Here is a 17,682-nt window from a genome sequence, read left to right on the forward strand (position 1 = left end):
TCCTTTGTTGACATTAGATTTTTATATTGTATTATAGTAATTATTTTAAAATTTTGTTTTGTTCAGCATTTAACTGAAGAAAAACCCGATGGCCTTGTCAATGAAGCTACGAGGTATTCAAATTTAAAGCTTACATTGTTTGCTAGCTAGCCAGATAGAAGAAGATAAGTAACATAAAAACAAAATGATAAGGACTAAAAAAAATATGAAGATAGTTAAGGCAAGCTTATTTTCTTTTCCTCCCACACATTATTGCTGACTACCCATCATGGACTCATGTCTAGCATTTTATTTAAAGCATTTATATTGTGGGATAAAATGAGTGGTGGACACAGGACTTAGTTGATTTGATGAACTTAGAAGATTTTAGCATTTAGAAGCATTTGACTCTCATGCTGCTTCTTTGCAATTGAAGAGAGTTGTTTTGCTCCCTTAGAAATTGCCTCAGTCCTCCCTGTTACTAAGTACAGAGGAGCAAATACTGAAATACTTTTGACTTGTCATTTAAAGCAATTTTAAGTACTTTTATGTTCTTAATTGTTTTGTCTGTAAATTTACAAGTATTTAAATCAGTTTCCCTATCCTAAGCAAATTTTTACCAATGGGATGAAGGTTTTGAAACCAAACATGCTCCTGGGTTTAAGAATGAGGCCTCCTGGGATTTGCTACAAATGATCTCAGCACAGGAAATTAGGATTACAAGCAAATGATTCCTTGTAATCGTGGAGTTTGATGATTGAATTATTTTGTAGCCCTTCCTAAATATTGTGTTGTTATGTACTTGTGATTTAAATAAAATGAATTTAAATATGATTGTGCGCGCACACACCATGAATTAAAAATTATTCTCTGATTAAAAACTCTGAAGGTGGGCTGAGTGATGGCTCAGTGCTTAAGAGCACTGGCTGTTCTTCCAGAGGTCCTGAGTTCAATTCCCAGTAACCACATGGTGGCTCACATGTATATCTGGTGTCCTCTTCTGGCCTGCAGGGATACATACAGACAGAACACTGTATACATAATAAATAAATAAATAAATAAATAAATAAATAAATAAATCTTTTTAAAAAAATCTCTGGAGGCTTATCTTTATAGAATCAGTAACAAATAAGTTTTGGATGAGCTTACATAGTGGCATATGAAATTCTTCTGTAGAATGAGTAGATTGGGAGTAAACTGAAGCCAAGCTAGTTCTTATTTGAAATGTTGACTTAAATATCATGATTTCTTAACATTTTTCTTCTGACATTTGTTCTTTGCTGTTTTAGGCAAGTTGCTTTGGCAGACATGATTCTTATCAATAAAACAGACTTGGTTTCAGAAGAGGAGCTAAACAAATTAGCTGCAACTATCAGGTACAGTAGATAGTACTTGACTATTGTATTTAAAAGCAGAAGAAAGAATGTTGGAGGAGATAGATTTGTTTACCTAAGTGTGACTGTATGTGTATTGAGATGTCACATGGCACCCCCTTTATGTACAGTTTTTAAATATCAATTAAAAAATAAACCTAAATTCTTTTTTTTTTTTTTTTTTTACTTTTTTTGTCGGGGCGTGTTTCGAGGCAGGGTTTCTCTGTGGCTTTGAAGACTGTCCTTGTAGACCAGGCTGGTCTTGAACTCAGAGATCTACCTGCCTCTGCCTCCTGAGTGCTGGATTAAAGGCGTGCACCACCACCACCTGGCTTCTAAATTCATTTTTAAAAAACAATGAAAATTATTTTAAATGCCTTCAAACCTAAATTTTAATATGTAAAATATTTTTGCCATGGCTATTGTTCTAAAGGAAAATAAGATTCAAGGTTGACTTGCTTCAAAGATCATTAAGGAATCACATATATTGTTCTTGACTAATTGACTGTTAAATAAATAGAAATATATATGAAATAATTCACCAGTGCTTGCAAAACAAAATTCAGAATTTTTAATCTGATATTCTAGGTCCACCAACTCCCTTTATAAGTTTTCATTTCCTGTGTGTTCTTTGACTCTTTCCTAAGGTCAAGCCTCCTTAACTCCCTAAGACAGTTAATTCACTTTTTTATGTATATATCTTACCAGGTCCCACCTACTCACAATATTTTCTCACTTGCCAGTTTCTGAGTCCATCCCCTCCTTTATAATATATAATATTATATATTTTCATCTGTAGAGCCTATTTTCTCTTTTTCTTCCATTCCTTAATGAAGTCTTCCTTCATCAAATAATGTCACTTCCCTTCAACCCTCCTTGATTTTAATAGTTTCCTTAATTATCAACTCTGCTTTGTCTTCCAGCTTGCTTTATGTCTACATTGTCTATTTGCATGGCTAATCAAAATAGAATAGTATGGATGATACTGTTACTAATAAATAATATAACAGTCATTTTGCTGGCTCGTTTGGAGAGTCACATTCCCTTTGAAACCAAAGGTTTCAAATAAGGGTAAAATCCAGGGACTCTGTCTTGAAATATTTTGTAAGACCTAAATTAAACACTACCATATATTTCAGTAACTTTCCTTATTGGTCACTTTTAGTGTTTATAGAGTTTTTTTTTAATATAATGGATCAGCATTACCATATCTGATCAAATTTCTGTTGACCTTACATGTTGTCTGTAGTAACACTAGTTAATATAGTATATGCTATAAAACTGAATAAAAATATATAACTAATTAAGAGGTCATTTGTAGTGATTATGATTACAAGAGAAAGAAATTCATACTTTTTCCTCTATTTTTCTCTTATTTTAATAATAATATCTTTAGGTTTTATTATGAAAAGTAATGTCTCCTGTAGAAGGCAGATAATATTGCATAGTGTTTAAGGATATGGAGTTGAAGTCTGCTTTGGTTGCAATCCTTGATCTGTTTCTCGACGTTTTTAGGGGTTTATTTAAGCTTCTTAAACATCATCTTCAAAACAAGAATAAAACCTATCTTATAAGTTTTCTTTAAGTAGTACATGAGCCCTGTGGAATTGATGGTGAACCATGCCCAGTGCCTGATACTTAGTGAGTGCTTCCTGAGCAGTTATTATAGGGGAGAGTTGCAAAGAGAAGATTAAGACTCTTGTTAAGTAGTCCAAAAGCAAGGCTTACCTCAGAATCATTGCATACAGGAAGGCTTATCCATGAGAACATATCCAACAAGCAGCACATATTTTAGCTATGTATTAGTAAAGAAAAGAGGATTAATGCTACAAAAATACATAGGTGTTCACAGTATTTAAAGGAATTAAAGTATCTTTTATGGCATACAAAGGGAACCTTTTTTCCTTTATTTTTTGTATTTTGCATTCACCATTTCTACAATGTGTATGTGTTAAAACTGGCTATCATGCAAAAGTTTTGAGTATACAAGAACATTAGGAATCCCTGCTACTTACGAATCATCTTTTTCCTTCCTTTTTTTTTTTTTTTGCAAGAACTGTACCACTGAGCCATATCATTAACTTTTTCCTAAAATAAAGGACCTTTTATACCTAGTCATAGTCACAGTCACAGTCATACCTAGCCTTCCAGCTGTGTGATAGATTTTGAGCAACAAGTTTTCTTAAATGCACAACTAGATTGTGCCAGATTTGTGGTTTGAAGGGAAAGAATTCTAAGCCATTAAAAAGGAACATGCAAGTTTGTTTCCCATTTTCAATTTTTACTAGTTCTGGTTACACTAGTTTGTGTCTGTTTGTTTTAGGAATAATTGATTTTGTATGCTTTTTTTAAAAGTTATTATTTACTTTTTAACCCTCCCCTTTTGTATCTTATTTCAGATCAATAAATGGACTGGGAAAAATTTTAGAAACTCAAAGATCAAGGTACTTTTTAAAGTTATTACTGGAGGTATATGTCAGTTAGGAGATTGTTTCCTAATGTGTATAAGGCCCTGGAGTTGACCACAGCACTGAATAAACTGTGCATAGTACATGTGCCTATAATCTCAGCACTTTGGTTGTATAGCCAGGAAATTAGAAGTTCAAGGTCATCCTTGAACTATGTAGGAAGGCAAGGATAGGTTGGGCTACATGGGGTGGGATGAGTGAGGAAGAAAAGGGAAATAAAACCTATTACTAGCGTTTAGTTATTAAAAATTGATAAGTGACTTAATTATGATATAGTGACATAGGTGCATTAAAGTAACACCTAAATATCTTCTTAATGCTGTATATGGATTTGTTTGCCATATTTAGTTAGTACCTTTGCTAAGAACTAAAGTGCTATGATATATAAATCTGAAAACCTATTCAGGAATCTTAATTTAAGGCCTTTAATTGAGTTTTTAATTCTTTAAAGCCTTAATGTTGCAAAAAAATGTAGTAAGAATACATAGTTTTCATGTTTAAGTTCTTAATGCATCCCTTTATTTACATCTTCTATAGCTTCTTATAGTTCTGTTCATAAAGATGTGCATAATCTTCTGAAATAGTTGTGAACTGTACTTTTGTAGATTGAACTATTTTCCATTGAATGTTGTCATGATTTCAGAAAACTTCAGCGAAAGGACATTTTGTTAAGCTCATGTTGGGGACAAGAATGGTTTAGTAGACCCTTCTGAGACTCACAGCTGCCAGTCTAGTGCCACCCAGCCTCTGAGTCTCTTGCTGCAATAGCAAAGATTAGAGGTGCTGACAGACTGACAAAAGTGTGAGACAGTAATAGCAGCAGCTGCTCTGAGCATGTGTGCAGCTGGAGAATGAATTTGGTATGCACTTTCAGGAACCACAAATGCCCACTACAGGCATCGTGCAAGCAAATGTGCTCCCAGAGTTTTCACCTCTGCTGTAGAAACAAGATAATCTAACACATACTCTGAGCCATTCCTCAGTAGGTCTTCTTCCTCTCACAGTCTTTATTTGTTTTCTCCCTGATTTCCTTTCTTTTATAAATGACAGGCATCTCCATAACACTTAAATTAGCTTTTAAGAATCATACCTATCAGTAGCTGTGTTTCTGTAGTGACAGCATGTATTCAGTTCTTATTGTCTTTACTTCTACTTTGAAATTGTCCATGTTCTAAGTAAAGTTCCCCCTTGCCTAGCCTGTTATGTAATGGTTTCGTTTGTCGTGTATTTTAACATTTGCTCTCTTATAAGACTATTAATTTATACAGTGTTTGTTACTTAAGGATGAGGGTGCAAGTGAAGAAAATCTTTATCTTCTCATTCTTCATTAACTGCTGTTGGCAGTGGATGTCCAACTTGGAAATAACATGTCCTTGCTGGGAACACTGGACTTGAGTTAGAGACCTTTTCCATAACCATCAGCTATAATTAGGAGTCTTACTATTGGGTCATGAATCTTATATTAAGTATTTCCCCAAATTCCTTGAGATATATGACAACTTGGGCTTCCCAGTTTAGACTAGAGATTTAGCTCTTAGCAAAATAATTGGAGTCATTATTTTTAGCATTTTATTTATTTATTTATTTATTTATTTATTTATTGGTTTTTCGAGACAGGGTTTCTCTGTGGCTTTGTAGACTGTCCTGGAACTAGCTCTTGTAGACCAGGCTGGTCTCGAACTCACAGAGATCCACCTGCCTCTGCCTCCCGAGTGCTGGGATTAAAGGCATGCGCCACCAATACCTGGCTTATTTTTAGCATTTTAATCCCAATAGTATTTTGAAGTTGACAAAAGCTGGCAAAAGTAAAAGTATTATAGGCATGCATAAGCAGAGACTCACCTTGACTTTGTAAAATGGGAGTAAGAATTATGTGTGGTGTTGTCTTACTAGCAAGGTTTAAGCGAATTGTCAGGCAAACACAAGTTTTAAGGGATTGCATAGACTTCTGAAGTAGGAGAGGATGTTAGAAGGCGTGCATTCTTTTTTTTTTTAAGATTTTATTTATTTATTATGTAAACAACATTCTGCTTCCATGTATATCTGCACACCAGAAGAGGGCACCAGACTTCATAACGGATGGTTGTGAGCCACCATGTGGTTGCTGGGAATTGAACTCAGGACCTCTGGAAGAGCAGTCAGTGCTCTTAACCTCTGAGCCATCTCTCCAGCCCCGAAGATGTGCATTCTTATCTTTTCTGGACTTTTACAATTTTAGAGGTCCAGGTAAATTGAATAGAGGAAAATCAAAATGTCCATAAGTTAACCATTTCAGTTTTCCATTGGTTCTAGGCATTGCAGGGTGGGTTTAGGAGTTAAGCAACGGATAAGACAAAAGTACTTTGAAGGCATTGGATTGGTCAGTCATTTGGGGAAAACTGAGAAGTGAACAAGCAAAAAGCAGCACCTTACCTTGGATATTCTTTTTTTCTTTTTTTTGAGACAGGGTTTCTCTGTGGCTTTGGAGGCTGTCCTGGAACTAGCTTTTGTAGACCAGGCTGTGGATATTCTTAATATATCACAATTGAAATATTGTGATATTCTATAGACTATTAGAAATATTGACTCCACAGCATTCTGTAAGTATAAGAAGGCAGAGAAATGACCATTCAAATTTTCTTGATGAAGAGTCGGGAAAATTTAACTAGGAAAATAATTTGATTAGAGTCTTAAACAGTGAATGGATGTTTTTCCAGATCATCTGGAGTACAGGTGATTTTTCTAGGTGTACAGAAGCCTTAATATTTCAGGGATAATATTTTAGAATGACTGATGAGGACACCTGGCTGCATGTAGCTGAGAGGAAGATATATGAGTCTTCCACAAAGGACCAAGAATGCCATGATAAATAGCAAAGGGTAATGAGAACATTTGGAAATTTAGTGCTAGAGGTTAGCACCAAGCTTTTGGAAATAACAGCAACTGTGTAGACCTGGTGAACCCTGTGGAGAGACTCATTGAATTTGAAAAGATGGTTATTAGGCAATCTTCCCTAAAGTTGCAGCTACAGGCTGTATAAAACAGGAGAAGAATGAACTTTTGAAGATTTATTTTCCTATTTAATTTAAAATGATAGTAGTCTTTTGATCTTATTGTTTGAATGTCTTGGAAAATATCTGATACTTTATTTCTGAAGGGAGAAATTAAATGAACACATTCAATGCCATGGAAAATTTTTCTAGACATGTTTTAAATGAGTACAGCCTTTCTTTTCCAAAGCAGTGCTGGTTTGGGGAAAAGCTCATAAAAACTTCCACGTGGGAGCTCATGCCTTACCCTCTTATACTGACCACTGAGAATTTGGCGAGACTCCCATTCTTTGTGGTTATTCTGTTGTTAGTCTTTTCATTTTTAGAGGTACATAAAGGATGTGCTATAAAGCAGAGTTATCTCTAAGTGACAGTGTTCTCAAGAACATGGTCACAGTGGGGCAGTGGTGTGTTCAGAAGGGTTTTTTTTTACACAAAACTGGATATTTACAGAATTGGTAATACAGACTTTTCTTTAAACTGCTGAAGTGAAGATGGTAAATTTGTGTGGTTTCAACCTGTCTTTACAAATAAATATCTGTTTAACTGTTAAGATGGAAAAGGAAGTATGCTTAATGCTAGGATTTTGATCTCTTAGTGTAAATTGATATTCATATTTCTTCATTCTCAGAACATCTGAGAATGTCCAATATTCAAAGTATTGATATAGTATATTAAACATAGAATTGTGGTATTTGTTGTTTAATAAGATGGGAATTTGTTTGTCTGTGCCAAGATAAAGCATTCATAATCTCATAGAATGCTGTCCCGAGAGTGTGGCTGCTTGCTGCAAGCGAACAAGGCAGGCACAGCTGGCCAGTCCTGAACTAAAGGAGGTGTTTTATCTTACATTTGTATGCTTAATCAGACATTTTGAATGTGACAAATGAACTTTTGTTTTCCTTGTTAAAAAAGACATTTAGAAATGTCTGACAAGCTGCTTGGGTCTAGTGTTAAATTGTAATTGTACTTTTGATGTAGTTTTTTTTCTTTTAAATATTCCCTTTATTTTAGTTTAATTTTGAAGTAATTGTTCTCTGCTCTTTTGTGGACTTATGTTAAAACTAAAAATCAATCATCAATTTTTGTAAATTTTTACCTCTCTCTGTATTTAAACCAAACCAAGTGTTGGTTGAGGTCGGTTCCTTCCTTCCTTCCTTCCTTTTCTTTTCTTTTCTTTTCTTTTTTCTTTTTTTGGTTTTTCGAGACAGGGTTTCCTTGTGTAGCTTTAGAGCCTGTCCTGGAACTAATCTTGTAGATCAGGCTGGTCTCGAACTCACAGAGATCTTCGTGTGTCTGCCTCCCAAGTGCTGGGATTAAAGGTGTGCTCCACCAATGCCCTTTGAGGTCAGTTTTTAGTGATTTGAATTACTGCATTCCTAATGAGGTTCGTTCATCACTAATCTTCAGAGAAAGCATTTGTTCTGACAGCATTGTGAACTGGGAAGCTTTACCCTACTTATGCTCTCATTCTGAACAAATAAAATCAAGCGTGTAGCTCCAGAAGGAGCTAGTATTAATACACACCCTGGTGGTTCGACTCCTTTTGGTTTTATTTATTATCTTTTTATTTTTTGGTATTTAGGATTGATTAGTGTTAGTATTCCAGAGCCTTACACATGCTCTGTCCAGATGCTGTACTTCCAGCTCCAGAGCCCCAGAGTTCTAATATTGCCCCTTCCTCAGCCCTCCCCACCCCCGCAGCTGTTCTGAAATTCATTATGTAGACCAGGCTGGCCTCGAACTCACAGACATACAAACTGCCTTTGCCTCCCAAGTACTGGGATAAAAGGTGTGCACCATCATGCTCAGCTTTAGAGTCCTAGCATTTTTTTTTTTTTTTTTTTTTAGAATTTAGTTTTTTTTTTTTTTTTTTTTTATGTACATTGGTGTTTTGTCTGCATGTATGTCTGTCTGAGGATGTTGAATACCCTGGAACAGGAGGTATATATAGTTGTGAGCCATCATGTGGCTGCTGAGAATTGAACCCAGGTCCTCTGGAAGAACAGCCAGTGCTCTTAATAGCTGAGCCTATTATATTTATATTATTTTTCTCTGGGCCTAGTATTTTTAGATTACCTATTTTATCATAGAGAAGATGTGAAAGAATTAGGAAAATCCCAAAGACATTTGGAATGTGTGTAAACTACTGTCTATTTGTTACTTTTATTTCACATTTCAGGTAATACCTGTTTAGAAAAGGTTATTTAGATAATCTCTTACTCTGAAAATATTTTAAAGCATACAGAATTATAATTGAAGGACAATCAGAAGTATAAAGGAAACTTTTTTTGAAGCAGTAACAAGTGATTTGTGTGTGTGTGTGTGTGTGTGTGTGTGTGTGTGTGTGTGTTTGTGTTTGCGCATGCTTGATCTTTACCATTTAGCTACTTTTAGGAATTTTAGGTAGAATTCACTCACCGTATTTCTTTTTTTCCTTGCCTATATGCTGGTTTTCAAAAAGATGTAATTTTATTTTGTGCGTATGATTATTCTGCCTGCACATATGTATGTGCATACCCAGGGAGGTCAGAAATGTGCATCAGATCACTGAAGCTGGGGATCCAGGCAGTTGTGAGCCACCAAGAAGGTGCTGAGAACCAAACCCAGGTCCTCTCTCTCCAGACCCAAGACTGGAGTTTTTACATATTTAATTATGTAATCTCTGTGTTTACATATCTTGATAAAAGATCTTTAGAGATTTTTCTTTTTGAGACAGGTTTTCATATAGCCCAGGCTGTCCTTGAACTCACTATGTAGCCAAGGGTGTCCTTGAGCTAAATGCTGAAGGTTGTTCTTGTCCTAAATGCTGAGATTTTAGAACTGTGTCACTGTGTCCAATTTGAAATTTTATTCTTGATCAATTGGATGTATTTCACAGAATTTTCAACTGTTTGAATATATTTCCTTCCTTTCAGAGTTCATCTCTCAAATATATTAGATCTCCATGCCTATGATACTCTCACTGGAATAAGGTATGTTTTCAATATTTTGGTCATTTTTTTAATGTAATGTGTTTTATTCCTGTTTCCCATTAGTTAAGATGCCACTTGACATACAAGTTTGTTTTTTGTTTTGTTTTCTGAATAAAAAGAAAGTCTCATTTTGTAGCCCAGGCTGGCCTTTAAACTGTGATCCTCTGCCTCAGCCTCCCAAGTATTGAGATCAAAGTATGTACTACCACACTTGGCTCACAAGATCATTTTAATTATGATCATGAAAGCTGTATCTATAGAAATTATAATGTAAATGATAACTAAGCTTGGAAACTCAGCAATATTTCTGTGCTAATCATTATAACACTCAAAAAAAAAAACCAAAAAATCAAAAAACAAAACTCATGAAATACATAGAAAAATCTAAATGGGTCACAGACCCCTCCCTTCCCTTTGGTTAATAGATCAATTTTCTGTCTCTTTTGGAAGGATCTTTATGATAAGAGATGAAAAAAATTATTCTTTTTTTTTTAAATTTATTCTTGAACATCAGTGTTTGTTGTTGTTTTGTTTTGAGACAGAATCTTGCTATGTAGCTTTTGCTGGCCTGGAACTTGCTAAGTAGACTGGCTGACCTGAACTCACATAGACCTGCCTGCCTCTACCTCTGAAGTACTAGAATTAAAGGCATGTGCCAATGTATCCTGCTCAGTTATTTATTTAATTCTCTAATTGTACTAAGAATATATGACATAAGCTCTTTCTTAACACATTTTTAAGTTACAATGCAGGATTGTTAACTTTAGGCAGGATGATAATGATATATAACGCAGACTTGTAAAATTCACTGAATGGCAGGTCCTTATCTTTCTCTCCTGGAAACCAATATATTCAAGTGCCTGCTTCTATGGGCTGAGGTATTGTAAAAGGACATGCATATACACAAAGAGCACACATTTATTTTATCTGTTCATGCAAAAATAAACATTTAGGTTGTTTCCACATCTTAGCTATTGTAAATAATGCTTATAGTACCTTTTAAGTTTCATATGTGTCTACTTAATATCACAAAGATGTATACTTCTGATTTTTATGAGTAGTCATAGTGAGTGCTTCTCTACTTGTGAGCTATAAGTAGGCACCCAGTCCCCCATGTCGTTAGCATTACCCACCCTTTAAAACAGCTAAAATAACCCCTGAGGATATGACATTGTCTTTTATTGCACCTCTTTATCTTACAGAGAATTTTAATTCCCATTTACTGTGATTTTTTTTTAATACGACTACTTTAGTGCCTAGAAGTATGGGATATACAAGGCAGCTATTTCCTCATGTTTTAAATTGAAATCCAGAGAGGTAGATATGTTACCCTACAAGTCAAGGACTAGAACTAGCCATTCTAAAACTTAAGTCTTTAGTATAGAGTTACTTTTACTCATTGCTTCTGGTCTTGGCGGTTAGCATAACACAGTAACAAATTAAAATGACCATTGCTGGAGCACCTGAATAAGATCTACATTTGCTTTTCTTGGTCCGGGCAGTAAGAAGACAGTAGTAATGGCATATGTGAATTACTATGAGTATGTACTTATTTAGATACTTTCCTGTGCATATGGTATGGTCAGAGCACCTGATTGTTTCATTTCACAGTGTGGTTTCCCTGCTGCACATTGTTGAGTACTCAGGAGTTTTATATGTAATGATGGTTGCATATAGAATATGCAAATCACTAAGTATTTTGATGGTTATTTTTCACACAAAAGATTCTGATTAAAAAATTTCAGGTTTTATTGCTATATGTTTGTCCACTAGAGTACAGTTTCTTTTCTTAAGATAGAACTAAATTAAGGGCATACAATTCTGAGACTTACTAGGAACTAACCCTAAAGGTTCCTTGTTAATTTCTTGGACTTTTTTCTTGAATGTGACATTGTATATGAACTCACTGTCTGGCAACACTGAAATATAATTTTCCAACTATTTTCTAATCTCCTTGTACTTTTGATTAAGAGCAGTTATAATGTTTTAGCAGTACCTAAAGGAGTATGTATGTAATGTTGTCCCCCAGTAGGCCTTTGCCTGTCTTTCTTTTTGCTTAGCTGTTAGCAACCAGCTGTGAAGGATTTAATTTGACACTTTCCCCTCTAAGACCCCCCAGTGTGAGTCATTCCTTCCACAGCAGTTCCTGTAGCCTAAATGTGCTGTTACTAATTTACCCCTCACTGTGCTTCAAGACAGAACATCTGCAAGGCTTTAAGTCCGTCCCTCTTCTCCCTCTGCCCTGTCACCATCACTGTCTAAATGTGTGCTCCAGTTGTTATGGTAGTAATTTCTTCTGCATATTGGTCTTCTGGCTCTTCTCATAACAGAACAATGCATTCTTAAAATTCTAAGTTCATTTTTTCTTTCTTTCATTCTCCCCCCCCCCCCCCCCCGAGACAGGGTTTCACTATGTATCTCTGGCTGTCCTGGAACTCCCTATGTAGACCAGGCTGGCTTCAAACTCAAAGAGATCCTCCTGCCTCTGCCTCCTGAATGCTAGGATTAAAGGTGTGCATCACTATGCCTGGCTTTGTTTTTTTGTTTGTTTTTGTTTTTGTTTTTCTTAACTGGTAACTGACTATATAGATTGTATTTGGATTCTGTTTGTTCTTTAATAATAGATATGTACATCCAATGGAAACCCTTAACATAGGAAAATTTACATTTCTAACTTTTTAAAGATACCAGCATATTTTCTTATCAGGAAGCATGGAGAAGTAAGAAAGTGGAACACTACAGAATGGCCATGTATATGTTTCTAAGCCTATTAAAATTATTGTATTAACCTACTGAATTATTTAAAAAAGTCTACTGACATATTTAACAATAGAATATTGCTAAAACATTCGTTTTTATCTTCATTGTACAATACTTATGTGTTAAAAATAATATTTTCTTTATTTCTTAGATCAGTCAGTTTTTCTCTACATATATCTTAGATCTCTCAACTGTTCTATGCAGATGTTGCATATATGTATAAATTTAGAACATATGAAGAGTAGGCAAATTGGAACTTTGTGGTAGATTCAGTTATGAAATGTTTGTTTCTTAATTGGTCTGTGTCTCTGGGTAATGGATAATATTAAATCAGAAGTATACTGATCTTTGAATATGTGACTGGTTGTTTTTAGTTTACAGAAAAAACTTCAGCATGTACCAACAGCACCCCACCTTGATCAGGTAAAAATAAAATTTTATAAAATTTTCAAGTATCTCTTTCAACTAAGTTGATTCTACTTAGAATACTTTTTATTAGATCTCTTTCTAACATATTTATAGATTAGGTTTGCAGTTTTAGAAGTTTTACGTCTTTGGGTGTGTGCAATCTAGTTTAGCATGAAAAATTTTCACGTGTTAAGAAGCATTCTAAGCCTCCATGTTTCCTGATATTATAGAAAATCCTGTATTCAAGCTTATTTTGATGAGAAATTTTACCTAAATAAGACCCAGAGGTTCTATCTGCTTTCTGCTTAAGCTGAATTTAACTAATTGATTCGGGAGAAATAAAGGATGGCTTATTTAAATAAAACCTGACCTTGAGTTTTACCTTTAGTAGCACTATAAATTTGAGCTCTGTTTTTTTTGTGATTCCCCAAGATGATATTTAAGTTGCTGGGAACAAAGTAAATATGTTGTCTCAAAACTGTTTCTCCTAAGCAAGTCCTAGAGGGTAGAACTTTAGTGAAACTCTGTAGGGGAAGTTTAACCACGCCTGCTTAGGGGCTGGCTAAAGGTGTGCCTGACCACGCCTGTGAGGGTGTGGTCAGAGTGAGAGGTTCAGGTGGCTGGGTTGTGCTTTCCATTTCACTTTTCGGCTTGCTGTATAGACTGCTGCCGCACAGGCTGGCTAGATCGCTCTGTAAGTAAGGCTTTTCCATATTAAATACCCTTGTGTTTCTACCTGACTCCATATTGGTAATTTCCCTCTTTAAAACTCCTTGATTTCATTTAAAGCGGTAAAAGGACTTGTGAGTGAACTGTATGCCTGGCCCTCTGTTAGAAGCTGTAACTGAGTTTCCAAGTCTTTATCACTTGTAATGGGGCAAGATAACAAGTCTCTTGTACATTTGTCTTCATTTTGGCTCATGTTCATTGTGGGCTGTACCACCACGTGCATGGCATATTTCTCATGAGAATATAACATTCATTACCTCTAAAATAGGTAAGTGAGAGAAATAGTAAATCCTTGGCAGTGGAATTTTAAGGGAAATTAAATGTATATGGTTTTTAGTAGCAGTCCTAGGATGAGGTTTCAGCACATTCTTACTGAGCTGGGTTTACGATATCACCTTAGGAATCTGGGATTAAAAGATGAAATAAATGGAGCCCTCACAAGAGCCTTACAATGGCTCCAGATATTGAAAAGTGAGAACATATATCCCAGAAAAGCAGGTTTTTAGTGCAGAAGTCTTTTAGGTTGACTGGGACTGAAAGTTTGTTCTAAGGCGATGAGGTATAATGTGTAAGGCAAAGAAAGAAGGCTCACACTGCTTTGTGTCAGTTAGAGAAGCAGGACTTGTCTTGGTATCTAGAGATCAAGCATGAAGATTCTATACCATGGAGTGAATACCTGCAGTAGAAATGGCAAACCATGAGCTATCTGCCGGTGGATTAGTAAGAAGAGGGAGGAGTGGTGGGAAAGGTGGACTAACTAGAGGGACCTAGAAAACTCTAGAAACATCTGGAGCACAAAGATTTGAATGAGAATGCCACATGCTTAGCTTGTCAGAGGCCAAGAGCAGTAAAGGGCTGGAGCATGGAGACAAGAGGTATTGAGTTTGACTGCATTACTAAGCTTGGTTTTCCAGATAAAGAAACCCTTTAGAAGTTACTGCATAGTAGATCTTATTTACATAGGGTATAAAACTGAGACTCTAGTGAGTTAACTGGGAAAATAAGCCAAATCAACAAACCAGACTTACTGTTAATTTTATTTTAGGGGAATTTCTTTATTAGGCTTTAGTTTTGTGAATTATTGCCTTCTTTTTCTGCTTTTGTGTTACTAGCCATGAGAAGAGACTTAGTTTAGATTCAAACCAGAAATAAATTTCAAAATCTAGACTGAGAGTGGTAATACCTAGGATATGCTATATATGAGTTACTGAAGTTTTATTCCTGAGAAATATTTACTGTAATTCACCTTTTTTTTATTTTTCATTATTCCTTGCTTAATCCTAATAAAGATGAGCTGGTATCAGAATATAGACAAGAAAGTCCACGTGGCAGTATATAGTTGTTTTTATTTGTAGAGGCAATTTTGAATTCTTGGGTTTTTGCCACGATATAAATAGCTTTTGTTGTCTTTTAGTTTTCCTCATATGAAGAGAGTTGGTATGAAAGCCACAGTTCCAAAGTAGGGGCATCCACCTTGAACCCTATTATGTATTGTGTTAGTTTCAAGAATCATTTGTGCCTATTGCTGGAGTTAACTACACCCTTTTAAAATAAGTGATAGCAAGTGTTGTGTTGCCTGTCTCTAATACCTGTATTCCCCCTTCTGAAGAGATAGATGTAGGAGGATCAGCAGTTCAAAGCCAGCCTGGGTTACTTGAGACTGTCTCAGAAAACCAAAACATGTCCCTAACCTACAAACGAGAAAAATGTTCAGAAAAGTCTTTAAGCTAATAGTAAAGTAGCGAGTGTACTGAGGCCTGTGTTGAGACATTCTCAGCAGTAAAAGCTAAGTCATTCAACTTGAATGAAATGCATTTTTTTTAAGTTTTTTTGAACACAAAATTACTTTCTGTTGAAAGTGACACATTATGTTTCATTTGGTAACTTTTTACAATACAGCTAGACACAGGATTTTAGGCACTTATAGTGATCTCTTTAATGACGAAAAAAATCACCATTTTATTTAAATGCATAATATTACTTTGAACTACCCAAGACAGTTTTAAAGTAGATGTTTACTAAGATCTTAAAATAATTACTCTGTATTGTTGTGGGAAAAACAACAACAAAAACTGCTGAAGTAGATCTTTGTCTTCTAAAGAAATTCTAAGTGTGCATTGTGTGTGTGTGTGTTGTACAGCAGAACTTTGTGTCCTGTGGGCCTCAAATGGCTCTCACTGAGCAGCAGCTCCTCAGTGCTGCCCTCCCAGCACCAAGTAGCTGCCATTTTATTTTCTCATTTCTGTAAGTTTAACTATTTTAAGTGCTTACTACAAGTAGAATTGTGCAATACTTGTTGTATTCCTGGCTCATTTTATCTAGGATAACATCCTCAAGTTTTATTCTCATTTTACTATATGGCAGAATTTCCTTCTTTTCTTCCTGAGACTAAATAAGAATCCATTGTATGTACACATCACTTAAAAAAAAACTCATTTGTTGAAATAATTTCTAGCTTTTGGTTTAATTATTGTAGCAAAATACAGGTATAGCCTTCACAATCTATGGTTTCCATTCTGTGTAGCCAACTGCAGTCTAAAATATTAAGTATAAAAATTCCAGAAATAAAGAATTCCTCAGTGTAAAACTGCATGGTGTTCTGAGTAGCAGTATGAATCCTCTCACCATTCTGCCGGGCCTGAGTGTTGTGTGAGTCATCCCATTGTCTGCAGGATCCATGCTGAGTACAGTACCTGCCCATCATTCACTGAGTTGGCATCTCTGTTGCCAGATCTACTGTCACAATATTACAATGCTTATGTTCCTGTGGCCCTGTGTTACTGAACCACCACCCAAAGCACAAAGCTAATAATGTAGACAATATGATGCGTCATAGAAAAGCTGTAGAGTGCTTCCTTTATATGAAAAGGTGATAAGATCTCTGGTCAGAATGAATTTACTATCTGTGATACTGTGAAGAAAGAAAAAGAAACTTGTGATAATATTGTAGTTGGATTTAAACATGGAAGCTATAATTCCAGCATGTAAGTGCTTAATTAAAACTGTAAAGGCCTTACCTTGTGGCTCAGTTTCATACAAATACCAGAGGCATTGTATTGGGAAGTACTTTTATATGCCTTACATTTTAAAGTCCAACATGCTTTTTTAAGTTGACTTCTGATGTTTGAGTAAGAAAACTCTGCATATTGACAACATCAGAGGATTAAGTGTCAGCATATTGATTGCTCTACATTGATGTTTAATGCTTTTAGCTAGTCTCTAAATTTGCATAAAAACAATTCTGGAGCTGGGCTTGATGATACACACCTGAAGCCCCAGCATGCCAAGCTTGAAATGGGGATTGTGAGTTCAAAGCCAGCTTGGAATACACAGCAAGACCCTGTTTCAAAACCAATGAAGCAAAAATTAAATAAATAAAACAACTGAGGCATTTTTATGTTTTCTTCTTCAGTCTTACGCGATCTTCTAAAATGCTTGGAGAGATGAATATTTCTAAGATGTTAGACAGAGTTTTACCCTCTTTCTTCCTGTTTTAAACATTTTGAGCTTGGCTCAAGCTTCTTACTTGAGTGACACTAAACCTTTGTGTATTTTCATTGCTAAGTTTGAGGTTTGGGGTTATATTGTTGTTGAAGGGAGGTCTGAATTTTAATTAATAGCCTGTTAGAGGAAACTTTAAGCTTCTTTAGAGAAAACAGATCTTTTGAGACCAGGAGAAAAAATAAATCTGAATTTTGTACATGATGCTCCAATAACCTGAGCCAGAAACGCCACTGCTGCCAGCCCCACTGAGAACTCCTTTCACTCAGCACAGTGCTTGCTCATTTAGAGACCAAACATGCCTTCCTTTTTGAGAGAGCAGAATTACACTGTTGTTTTGAGTGGTGCTTCTGCATCATGGAACTTTAGTTTTCTGAGCTTCATTTGCCTGACTTACAAAGTGAACTAGTCCCTACTTGCCAGGATTGTTGTGAGGAGCAGAGAGAAAGATGTTCTGACA

The 17,682-nt window shown here is 35.6% G+C and overlaps 1 protein-coding gene across 2 annotated transcripts in view; it reads left to right on the forward strand.

Annotated features, from left to right (window-relative positions):
• LOC100765393 (COBW domain-containing protein 1) overlaps nucleotides 1–17,682 on the forward strand; it is a 41,428-nt gene that overhangs the window by 20,324 nt on the left and 3,422 nt on the right. For both annotated transcript variants that reach the window (XM_027406494.2, XM_035441901.1), the window contains 5 exons: nucleotides 67–113; nucleotides 1,269–1,355; nucleotides 3,752–3,796; nucleotides 9,768–9,824; nucleotides 12,959–13,007. In XM_027406494.2, coding sequence (XP_027262295.1) covers nucleotides 67–113; nucleotides 1,269–1,355; nucleotides 3,752–3,796; nucleotides 9,768–9,824; nucleotides 12,959–13,007 — 285 coding nt within the window. The remainder of the gene's footprint in view (nucleotides 1–66; nucleotides 114–1,268; nucleotides 1,356–3,751; nucleotides 3,797–9,767; nucleotides 9,825–12,958; nucleotides 13,008–17,682) is intronic.

Source organism: Cricetulus griseus, chromosome 3 (genome assembly GCF_003668045.3).
Source record: "Cricetulus griseus strain 17A/GY chromosome 3, alternate assembly CriGri-PICRH-1.0, whole genome shotgun sequence".
NCBI classification, from domain to species: Eukaryota; Metazoa; Chordata; class Mammalia; order Rodentia; family Cricetidae; genus Cricetulus; species Cricetulus griseus.